This window comes from Camelus bactrianus, chromosome 6 (assembly GCF_048773025.1).
Source record: "Camelus bactrianus isolate YW-2024 breed Bactrian camel chromosome 6, ASM4877302v1, whole genome shotgun sequence".
NCBI lineage: Eukaryota > Metazoa > Chordata > Mammalia > Artiodactyla > Camelidae > Camelus > Camelus bactrianus.
Window position 1 is genome coordinate 25,396,570 of NC_133544.1, and position 12,440 is coordinate 25,409,009.

Sequence of the window (12,440 nt, forward strand, 5' to 3'; positions counted from 1 at the left end):
CCATCATCAACTCCTAAGATAGAATTGGTATTTGGTAGGTTCAAGGGCTCTCCACCAAGGCTGGGCTGGGAATTCATAGACACCAGGTTTTTACTGGTTACTGAAGCCTCTTCAAGCAAACTACTGCCCATTAGTGGCTCAGCTGCACAGAGAATAGGATGTGAAAGACATACAGCAGTCAAGGCTATGCCTGGTCCCCATTTTCCTTCACAGGAAGCTGGCTTTTTCTTTCAGAACTAGAAGTTAACCTGTATCTTGGATGCCACCTCCTATTTCACTTACTTTTGGAAAACAAAAATAAACCTAGAAGGGAGAGTTGAGCCTCATGGATAAATATCCTTGCTTGTGATCAGCATCTGGATAATTAACATATGAAATGGGATGGATGCATCCTTAGAAAGGAATATTTGGAATAGAATAACTGATTAAGGAAAGACATGGAAAGGAATAATAAAAATGTATTAAGTTAGGGTGAAAAAAAGGAGTCATGAAAGTAAAAAACTTCCTTGTCATACAAAAATCTTAATCACGGTGATACTCAAATGCTGGTTCATAGATCAGCACTAGTTACCATCAAACTCACTAGGAGAACTTTTAAAACTATAGACTCTGGATTTTGCTCCCAAGTAATCTCCTTTATTGGCTGTTTTGCTCAGCAGGATGGGGTGGGGGGGGGGGGAGGGTGGTGGACAAGCAATACAAAATACATGTTTTAAAGCTTGCAAACGATTTTACTGTACAGCTACATTTGGAAACCACTAGTCGGCTACATGAGACCAGTCTCTCTACCCAAAAGACAGAAAATTTCCCTATCAGACAGGCCAGTTATTTGGCTTTTGAACCCCCAAAATATAGTCCTCCACTACACCCTCTTCTCCTTACCAGTTTGTTCCTGCTCTTGACTCCCAGCTGCTCCCATCTGCAAGTGATGCTTTCTCATGTGCACATTCCTGCTCCCACTTTGAGAGAAGGTCTTCCCACAGACTTGACACTGATGAGGCTTCTCTCCTGAAACATGCACCAGGTTAAGACAGGGTAACCAAAAAGACAGGGTATATTTCTGACAGCAAGAGAATGGATTCAAGCCCTACATGAAGAAGCCCAGAGGATGTTAAACTAAACATTAAGAGGCTGGTCCTTCTCCCATTGTGCACCTCCCCTCAGCCTCTCTCTCAACCTTCAGCACACGGGAGAAGGCCAGAAGAGTACACCAAGAAGGCTTAGAACACTCACTACTCCCAGCCTCCAGTTCTTTCCAGACCCACTGTAGTGCTGCTTTCACAAAACAGTCTCTTTGGTATAAGATCATGGCAGCCACACAGAATACTGACTTACCTTTTCAGATAGTTTTCCATGACCTCTAGGACATGTACTATCCTCAAGGATTCCAACACTGGATTCCAATCCTGCCACAACTCTCAGTCTTCAACATTCGCAATGGTGGTTCTTTTATACAATGATCTGAACTATCCCCTAAGTCCTGAAGTCTGAAAGCCTCAATCTCCATTCCACCTACTTAAGACAGCCACACCCAAAGGAGGGTAAAAAATGCATGCCTACAGGGGACTAGTAGGCAGCAAAAATTAGGTGAAATGGCCAGAAAATTCACAGAAGAGGCAAAATCTATAGAGACAGAAAGCTGGCCAATGACTGCCTGGATCTGGGGTGGGAGGAGGAATTGACAGCAAAGGGGCACAAAGGAACTTTGTGGTGTGACACAAGTGTTCTAAAACTGAATTGTGGTGATGACTGTCCATTTCTATACACTTTCTAAAAATCACTGATGTGTATACTTACAATGGGTGAATTTTAAAGTATATGCATTATAGGTCCAAAAGCTGTTGAAAAATAACTGCAATGGATTGAAATACAGTGAATATACAGAAATCCATGAATTCAATACAATACTGAGAGAGAGGAAAAAAGCAATGAAAATGCCACTTATCTGACACTTACTAGAAGTAACCAGAACACAATATCTTATTCTGAAAACACAACTGAAAGAATTACACATTTATCCTGCCTTTCCTGTGCAAATTACCAAACAGCCCTAGTGAGACTCATTATAGAGAAGAATTCCAGCTAATGAATGTGGATGAATAATAGAATTAGAAAAATCACCATTTCACAATTCTAATGAAATAATGAATTCAGGCATCATTCAGAGATGAAACCATAAGGCAAAAGGTTGCTAGGGAACTTTACAATGGTGTTCAAGGGTATTACCACCTGAACCAACAGATCAGTTTTGACAACCAAACACCGTGTACCTCCTAATGTGACATTAAATCATTGCCAAAAGCGGAGGCTTTTAGGGCTTACTTCTATTTATAGGAAATATAGGGGAACAAGTTAAATGACATGAAACATGGGATGAACTACAGTTCATCTGTTACTCTGTTGTGCAGTAAGTCTACAGCATGAAAAAAAAATTTAAGTGTAGACAGATCTAGATTCAAGAAGACTTACTAACAAATATAACAACAGGACCCTGTTGGATCCTGATTTAAATAAACCCACTTGAACAGACATTCTGAGTCAACTGGAAAGAATTTAAACATAGACCAGGTCTGAGATAAAGCTAAGGAGTTATTGTTAATTTTGACAGGTACAGTAATAGTATTATTATTACGTAAAAAAAAGCATTTTTTCCTCTACTTTTACTACATTTGACATAATTTTACATAGTAAAATAAAGAAAATAAAAACACTCTACAAGCCAAGCAAAACACACCGGGAAGTCCACATCTAATCCACAGGCTATCAGTTTGTCACTTCTGCTTAGAATCACCATCACAAAAAAAAAAAGTTGCTCCACCCTAGGATCTCAGCTCTGAAATTCCTCATCCCTGACTGATTACACCTCTCCAACTCCCTTGCTCCCACAGAACTGCTTTGCTGTCTTCATCATATATAACTTCCAGTTCCTTCTCTCTGCTCCTCCCTTTCTGGTTTCCCTTTGCTTTCCATGGCTAGCTAGCCACTTGAACAATTACCTGATTCCATTCTAGAATCTCTCCACTTTGAGTTCACCCCTGCCTTGGCAAGTCTCTGCTCTGAATAACCTCCATGGGCCATATCTGAAATAACTTATAAGGCACCCAGAGTAGTGCCAAATAAATTTGTTGATCTCCTCAAAAAAAGGTCTGGATTAGAAAGCAGTTCAATGGCTCAGTTGAAAATAATAACAATTAGATTCCACCCTCACTCACTATACAAGCCTTTGAATACAAGTATCAAGGGCCTTGATTTCTGATTCTGTCATGATGAGGAGGAAACTTTACAATGAACAGTTTCTTTCTTTTTAGATTTCTTTATACCGCTATCCTAACCTTTTACTCCTTTGGCTCTCCACCTTCCCTGAAATTTATGAATGGAACAGGTTCTAGTACCTGAGTGAACCACCAAATGTTTTCGAAGGCTAGAATACTCAGCAAAGGAACGGCCACATCCTTGGGCTTCACAGAGGAAAGGCTTCTCTCCTAGAGACAGAAAATGAGATAAAAAGTCAGTCTTCTGATGAATTAACTATCATTCTCTTTTCCCATCAATCTTTTCCTGTTTCCAATGGCTTACTCTGATTTCTTGAATTCATGCTACGTAATTTCAACCAGGGTATCTAGCAGGTGTCACCTCTCAGTGATTGCCTGGTACACAGCCCTCCAGACAACCCTGCTCTTTTCTTTAGAGTGGCTGCCTCTGAGCATCATATTTCCTTCTCTCTCCTGACTAAGTGCTGAGCCCCAGCTACACTGAACTACCTTCTGCAGTGATCTCATCCCTTTGGGGGATATCAAGATTAACACTGCATATGCTCTTAGGATTTTTACATCAATTCTCTTTAAGATTCAGTTTCTAGATTCATTTAAAGTACAGGGGGGTGGGTATAGCTCAGTGCCTAGCATGCGCGAGGTCCTGGGTTTGATCCCCAGTACCTCCATTAAAATAAACAAATGAAAACCTAATTACCTCCCCCAACAACAACAACAAAATAATAAAAATGCAGATTTTTAGAAGTTATAAAATAGATATTACATAGTTCCATTTTATAAAGCAAACAAAAACAGGTGTTTAGTCAGAGGCACGCAGAAAAAAATCTGTAACAATGTGTTAACAGTAGTTATATCCAGACAGTGGTATTAAGGATGATTCAGTTTCTTTTTTGTGTTTTTCTGTAATTTTGATTTTCTACAGTATTACTTTGTTATTTTAAAAATCAAAGATGCATGCTAAAAACTGAATAAGGCCTGTAGACTGACAGTACTGCTGACTTTTCAATTTTGATGTTGTACTATGACTACGCAAGACGGCACTTTGTGGGGAAGCTGGGTAAAGCACATACAGAACTCTCTGTACTCTTTTTGCAACTTCTCATGAGTTCATAATTATTACAAAATAAAAAGTGAAAAAAATCAGACATGAAGTTCCTATCTTCCAAGGGTCACAATGTAGTAAAAGATAAATGTATTCATAAGTAACTTTAATACAAATTCCTGTACAAAAAAAAAGTGGCATTTAAAAAGGGGAGGAATTATTATTGTGATAATTTTTAAAAGAAGCTGAATTTAAGCTGAACTTACAAGATGACAAGGAAAGGAAATTTCAGGCACAAGGACTAATATGAGCACAGCCTTGAAACTGAGAGTGCCAAGAGCAAGTTCAGAAAATGACAACTGTGAAATAATAAGTATGCATTTTGGTCTTTGTCTGTGGTTCTTGACACAGGAAACCCTAGTAAATCCTAGTAAATAGGGATGCTAGGAGAATTTTTTTTGTTCTAACATTTGCTCTTAGATACCAGTTCCTGATGCAAAGCTCTTAAAACTTTTGTAATTTTTTAAGTGATAAGAGCATTAGGATCATCTTTTGTTCCGGTATTTGGTCTTGGACCGTGATTTCTGACAGAGTTCCTAAACCCCTTGGAATTTCCTAGGTGACAGCAGTGTCTTTTGCTCTAATGAGGTGACTCTTGCTGGGCTCCTCGATGGGGGCTGGCCACCAGAATGCCAAATCAGGATTAGAAGCTTGGGATTTTCAGCTCTACCCCTCATTCTCCAGAGAGGAGAGAGGGGCTGGAAATGGGAGTTAATGATCAATCATGTCTATGTGATGAAACCCTCATAAAAATCCCAAAAGTACAGGGTTCAGAGAGCTCCTGGATTGGTGAACACGTCCACGTGCCGGTAGAGTGGCACACCCCAACTCCACAGGGACAGAAGCTCCTGCACTTGTGCCTCTTCCAAACGTCACCCTATGTATCTCTTCGCCTGGCTGTTCATCTGTATCCTTTATCACATAATAAACTAGTAAACAGTAAGCTTTTCCCTGAGTTCTGTGAGCTGTTCTAGGAAATAATCAAATCCAAAAGGGAGGGTTGTGGGAACCTCCAGTTGGTAGCCAAGTCAGACAGAAGCTGTGTATAACTTGGAGACCTGCTATTACAACTGGTATCTGAAGTGGGTGGCAGTATTGTGGACTGAGTTCTTAACCTTGGGATCTGATGCTATCTCCAGACACTGTCAGAAGTGAGTTACACTGGAGACACCCAGCTGGTGCTGCACAGAATTGCCTGGTGTCGGGAAAAACACATCTGGTGTCAGAACTGTTATGAGTGTCATAGTGTGAGAGAGTAAAACAGAAACAAGAAATTCAGCAAGTAAGGTTGGCATGGTGACGACACGGGAGCTGGGCCTTGAAGGAGGGAGCAGCACAGCTCTAGATGATACTGTTCTTTCAGACTGTACCACACAGTCTAATGTTTCTGATTTTCCAGTGGTCTGTAACTTTTGAAAGATATCTGTATACTCACACTGACTAGGCACTCAAAAAGTTACCAAATGAATGAACAATATACTCATGTACATGATAGAATAAATGTTAGGAAAACAGAAAATTCCAGTTAATAAACAAGGTTAAATGTTTAGCAAGATGAACTTGAGAATCTTAGAAAAAGGGGCTTTCCAAAAATATGCATCAGAATCTAGCAGCATGAACCTCTCCATCAAGCTGACTTTCTATTTGGAAACAGAGAGGATGCTGATTTTGCTGAGATAAAAGGACACAGAAGAAGAGGAGGTTCAAGAGGCAATGCTGCATAATAGTTAAGAGCACAAGCCAGTTAACCCTGAGTTCAAATCTTGGCAGTACCACTTATTAGTATAGGAAAGATATTTAATCTGAGAATCAGCTTTTTAATCTATAAAATTAATGTAATACAACCTCAAAAGATTACTTTGAGGATTAAATGAAATAATACAGGTTAAATATATTAAGCATAGTGCCTGGCACACAGTAAGTCCTCATAGGAAGCCACTAAAATTGGCAGTAAAACTGAATTACTATTGTTACTACTAATAAAGATGTGAGGTCAGTTTTGACACTTGAAATAAAATGAGTTGTAGGCATTTGAAAATAAAATCCTTAGAAGAGCTCTGGAGTCAGATCAGAATTAAAATCCCAGCTCTAATTTGACGTAACATTGTAAAATGATTATAAATCAATAAAAAAGTTTAAAAAAAAAATCCCAGCTCTGCCATTTCCTAGCAGCATGACGTTGGGCAAGTTATTGAACTCTCTAATCTTTGTTTCTCTGTCAATAAACACAGTATCTAAAGGAGAAAGATATCTTGAAGATTAAATGAAAAGCAACGTACATGTGCTTGGCACATATTAAATTACCTCAATAAATGCTAACTTTTACTATTATATTAATATTGAGATTCAGATCTGTGAGGCATCCAGGAAAAATGATTAAATTGACGCCTAGATTGCAATGAGACAGCACACTGGGTAAAATCGGAGAAACCTGAAATTCTGAAATTGGTCAACAATTAGGAGATTAACAAGGGAGAGAGAGAGCAAGAGTCAGAATGAAGAGAGAAAATGACATCATACTCTGAATAAAAGAAAGCATTTAAAGATGTTCAGTTTTATCAAATGCTACAAAGATAACGAGCAGCACAAAAATGAAGAGGTTACTGAATTTAATAAGGCATAGTGACCTCTACTACTTTCCTTATCTATTCAGATACGTGGTTTTCCTATTCTCTTATTCAAACTGCTCTCTTGGACCAATACAATTTACTCTTTAAAGAAAGAGCTGAGAACAGAGCTATTCTGCTCTAAAACACATCCAGTGGTAATGTCAATCTAGAAGTAATCATACGGACATGCCTGAAACAAATGTGCTTCTGCTTAGGTTTCACTTTTTAAATGCCATTTAATTGTACTTTCTGTCATTTTAGCAATGCATGAATAAACAAAGAAGAGAAAGAGAAAGTGGCAAGAAAGTGGGGAAGAATAATTATATATCCTAAGGTAGTAGTCTGGGTTCAGTGATTAAGCTCCAGCAAGAAACTTAGCACAGCTCAGCCCAGTGGCTTGGAAAGTCACCTTTAAACTTTTAGATTAAAAAGTCAGGTATCTTTACTTTGCTCCTTTAATATTAATATGTTGTTTGACCCAGAACAAGTGACTTACCCATTCTGTTTCTCAGGTTGTGAGACTCTAACAAGAAAGTAAACTCTAAGCCAGGGATTAATCTTAGTTTTTGTATTTCCCCTCACCTTACCCCATTTAGTGCCTGGAACAGGGTCTGTGCGGTTTGTATGAGTCAATAAATGTTAATGACTAAAATTACAACTGTGCAATGTTCAAAGATCTCTAGAAAGACTCATTTTTGTCTGTATCTCATCATATCATTGTTATCAGAGAAGGTCTTATATTCCTTTCCTAGAGGCAGAAATCAACACTGTCCAACACAGAGGTGACAAATGTTATTGGAAGAACTGAAAAGTGCCATGAGGCATTTGAAGAAAGGAAATTCCATCTTCAGAGTTCTAGGAACAACCCCAACCTTCAAGTCTAGTCACACCTCATAGCCTTTCCTAAGGACAGCCAGCATGCGCTGAGCCAAGCAGTAGACTGCCTGCAGGAATGCTGGGGTTGCACACACCTGTGTGGATGCGCAGGTGGTTCTTCAGGTTTCCAGCTGTAGTGAACTGCTTACCACAGCTGGACTCGGGGCACATAAAGGGCTTCTCTCCATTGTGGGTCCTCATGTGCACCTTCAGCCTCTGCAGTACATAGAAGCTCTTCCCACAACCTTCTGCAGGGCAGATGAAGGAGCGGTCATTTCTGGGGAAAAAAAAAAAGAAAAGAAAAAAAAAAGAATCACATATGCAACAATACCTGAAAATGCTCTCTACTAGAGAGGACAAGTCAAAGCTCCTATTAGTCTCAAGACAGACAACAAATACCAAACTGGATGTAACAGAATCACTTGAACTTTGTTAAAATTACAGATGCCCCACTTCTTGAAATGCTGATTTCATAGGTTTAGAGTGGAGTCTAAGCTTATGTATTATTTTTTTTAAGTTCTCCAAGAAATTATGCTTTATAATGAGATTTGAGAACTCTTGCTCTAAGGCATTTAGGTGCCAGATGTCTTATTAAGTATTTGTCAAGAATGGGGTAAATGACATAATGCAAATGTTTTCTATTAAAGAACAAAAACATCTTAACCACAAGTGATCTGGAGCCCCTGCTTTCTTTTAATTTGTGAAGCTGGGGGACAAGTTCCTCTGGAAGCATTAATGTTCCTGAGCTCCAAGTATGGAATCTAGGATTTGCTCACCGATGAGTTTTGAGGTGATACTTGAAGTGAGCTGGCCACACAAATGTCCGGTCACAACCTTCAACTGTGCACTTGAGCTTCTTCTCCACTTGAGGAAGGGGCCCAGAATCTTTGGGTTGCCCATCACCAGAACCAAGGTGGACATTTTCTCCTGTAACAGAGTCACATATTTGTAATCTAGGGAAAGATTCCACTCAGATACTTTGGTTCAAACAATAAAGCCACTCATTAATCAGATATCTATCTTAATCTTCCCCAGGTCTCTCTGTACCCATTTAACAACAGAAGTGAGAGTGCTCCACATCCCCATCTTCTTACTCCAGAGAACTACCAAAAGCCACCTTGCTTTGTTTCACGAGACTACAACTCTTTGGCAAGTGTAAGAAATGTCCAAAATGGTTTCATATCAAAAAGCACAGTTAAACCTATTTTACAGTACAAATTAGTGAGAAAGTAGGTATACCAACACCCAGAGTGAGGTGCTACACAAGATGACTTAAAGTTCTAGGTAATAAAAACTTGTATTTTAAGGAGGAGCAGCTAGTCTGGCTTAGTAGTGAACTTACAGTAGTCACTTCTTTTGCAGATGGCCATTCTTAGATTTCTATCTTCTGAAGGCAATTTACAGGTTTCTATCATTCTAAAAAATAAGAATAACCTTCTAATTTCTAACCCTTCTTTGTTACAAAATATTTAAGAATGCAAAACCTCAGATGATTTTAAAATTTCTAACCATATTTTTAAAAGTCAGAGATAATACTTGCTCAAATTTTTTGTCCAATAGACTAAAACAAGGGGAGGAGAGGAGCATACAGCGCAGTGCCTTCCTTAAAGTTAAATGACATCAATTAACTAAAACTTTAAATAAATTCCAGATTAGTAGGTGGTGCATCCTTTCATTTTCTTCAGGACACAGTTGGACATCACTAGAGAAAAATATTCACAACCACTTAAATCCACTATAAGCATATGGAGTTTATTTTTTCACTTCACATACACCAGGAATAAGATTGATATTTCCAAATATAAATCCCTCTCAAAAGCCAAGAGTAAGATAATATGTTATACCTACACACTCCTTGGAAACTGACAGTTGATAAAAGGCAGTTTCTGTCCCATCTATTAATCTTATTCTCTTCCTGCCCTATGTTCTCCCACTGTTAATATTAATTAACTTGTTCTTTTTTAATATTGTTCCACATAGTTTTTATTTGTTTAATTGAAGGGGGTAAAATTTAAACAGCACAGAAGTGCATATATTGTAAAAGAAATTTCCCACCAACTCCAGAGCTCAGCTAATTAATTTCTAATGAAAGGTCTGTAGAAACCCCACGCTAATCCAAGATTTAAACCAGTGACAGCTGGAGCTTTCTACATTCAATTTTGTAGATACAATGAGAACACTGATATAACCATAAAACAGAAAAAAAAAAAATCCCTCAGAAAAGAGTGAGCTGCCTTGTATTTGAGTCCTTATAAAATCTCTCAAAGGAGTGTTCCCTAAGTCACCTAAAAAAAAAACCCAAAGCACTGTTTGCAGAAGATAGATTAGCTTAAAATGACCTCAGTCAATGACAGATTTGGATATTTAGAGGTCATCTGATGAACTTGCTCCAAAAAAAAAATGAGTGAGCTAGACAAAGAAATTCCATACCTCATATTTCTACCTGTTGGATAATACTGTAAACACTTTAAAGATCCTACAGTTATGTGGGTAACGTCTTTGCATTTGGGATAAAATTTCCAGTGAGAGCACTGTATAGAGCAGGGGTCAGACAGCAGATATTTTTGGCTTTGAGGGCCATATGGTCTCTGTCACAATTACTCAACTTTGCCACAGTAACAGCCATAGACAATGTGTAATTAATGGGCATGCCTATGTTCTGATAAAACTTTGTTAACAAAACAGGTGGTTATTTGGCCCTTTATTGACCCCTGATATACAGCATCACATACAAAATTAAAATATTTCTGTATCTCAACCAACTTAGATGGAAGTGATCATTTGTGGGGATGACAGTATGTACCTTACCTTAATAATTTGTGGTATAACCTTAATTGTCACAGATTAAATGAAGAAATACAGAGGCAGATCTAAAACAAAAAGTATTATGGCATGCTACACAAGCAAAGGTTTTGCAATGGTGTGGGAGTGGTTTGAATAGAGCCACAGTCCTTAAGATTTAACATGCTCATAACCATAAAGAGGGCTTACTAAAAAATTCCAAATTTCTGCTTCAGTAAGATGATGTCTAAGAATTTACATTTCTAAATTACCGTTGATGCTAATGATCCAGGGACCACACTGAAAATTACTGAATAAAGAAAAAGTGGCACAGGGGAAGGGTATAGCTCAGTGGTAGAGCCCATGCTTAACATGCGTGAGGTCCTGGGTTCAATCCCCAGTACTTTCATTAAAAAAAAAAATATTAAAAATTATACAGAAAAAGAAAAGAAAAAGTGGCACAGAGTAAGTAGTACAGGCATGCTGAACTCAAAAGAAACCATATTATACCCTACTTGGAAATTTAGAGGTCTTCTAATGAATTGGTTCCTCCTCACAACCCCTCACAAAAAAAGGAGAACTATGGTAGCTGCTAATTGCTAAACTGCCATGAGCAGCAATTTAATTTCAGCAAAACATCATCACTTGCCATGCTGACAATTTTATTCTCATGGGTTCTGTAGCTTTATTTCTATTAATTGATAAAACTGTTATAATTTCATAATGCTGTAAAAGCTCTAGGTATAGAACATTACAATAAAAACAATTCAAGATAACACTGAAATCCGCAAAAAATTTTTCCTTCAAAAGGGGCTCAGTACATTATTTAAAGCTGACAATTGAGAATGCTAGTTTAGTTGGTTCTGCACGTGAATCTGGCACAGCTGAGTTACTCTATGGAAACTAAGACAATTTACACATTTCTAGCTTTTGCTCTCCCCAGTAAAGTAATTCAGATTATATGCAACTCAAAATACAGCCGTTTTATTACCAAAATCTCTGCACACAACAGTGGAAAGGAAAATGCCACAAGAGTCTCACCATTGCTGCTGGTTTTTGCGTTCTTTGCCAGCTGTGCACGAGTAGCAGCAATCAAACTGTCATGGGCCAACTCCTGAACCCGGAGGAACCATGGAATGCTACTGTCCGTGCTCTCACTGGAGAGGAAATCATTCCCTGAATCCTCTGCCTCATCTTGTACAAATACTAAGTGTTCGGCTGAAGAGCCCAGACCTGGAAGAAGCAAGAGAATATATGAAAATTAGCTATCAAGTAATCCTTTGATCCACCCTGGCTCAGAAACTCTCCGTGTCCTGAATCAGCTATTCCAGACTTTCACCTCTCACCTCAAGCTTCTGTTCTCATAGAAGATTAGGTTATCACCTTTCCACTCCCAGCTGATAGGCTGGTCTTTAGCTTACCCTCTCCTGTTTCAGAGGCAAAGCGTCTTTCCTAGCAACCAGGCCAACCCTCAGCTCTAGGATTCCAGTCCAATCCTTTATCTCCTCTCTCCCATCTTCAACCTATTCCTCCCTAGCCGCCACCTTACTGCCTCCCTTTCAGCATTTAAATCTGTCTAAACTCAATTCTCTTCCATCTTTATTTTTTAAAAGAGTAGAAAATCCCAAGTACTCCTCTAAATATCACCTTCTCACCTGTTCCTTCAAAGTCACATTTCTTGAAGTTTCTTAACTTCTAACTTGTGTATATATCTTCTCACCTGCCATCCACTCCCCGTCTCTTAAACCCTGGGCTCTATCTCTAGTACCTCAATAACAGTTGCTCTTGCTAGTTCACCAA

The 12,440-nt window shown here is 38.6% G+C and overlaps 1 protein-coding gene across 3 annotated transcripts in view; it reads right to left on the reverse strand.

Moving 5' to 3' along the window:
* The window catches only part of ZNF410 (zinc finger protein 410), a 33,344-nt gene that overhangs the window by 7,121 nt on the left and 13,783 nt on the right, over positions 1-12,440 (reverse strand). For all 3 annotated transcript variants that reach the window (XR_012507460.1, XM_074365258.1, XM_074365257.1), the window contains 6 exons: positions 11,682-11,873; positions 8,636-8,786; positions 7,955-8,136; positions 3,393-3,482; positions 883-1,008; positions 2-142 (listed from right to left, as the gene is read on the reverse strand). Coding sequence is in view for 2 of the 3 variants with exons in the window: in XM_074365258.1 (XP_074221359.1) it covers positions 2-142; positions 883-1,008; positions 3,393-3,482; positions 7,955-8,136; positions 8,636-8,786; positions 11,682-11,873 (882 nt within the window). In the remaining variant the exon portion in view is untranslated. The remainder of the gene's footprint in view (position 1; positions 143-882; positions 1,009-3,392; positions 3,483-7,954; positions 8,137-8,635; positions 8,787-11,681; positions 11,874-12,440) is intronic.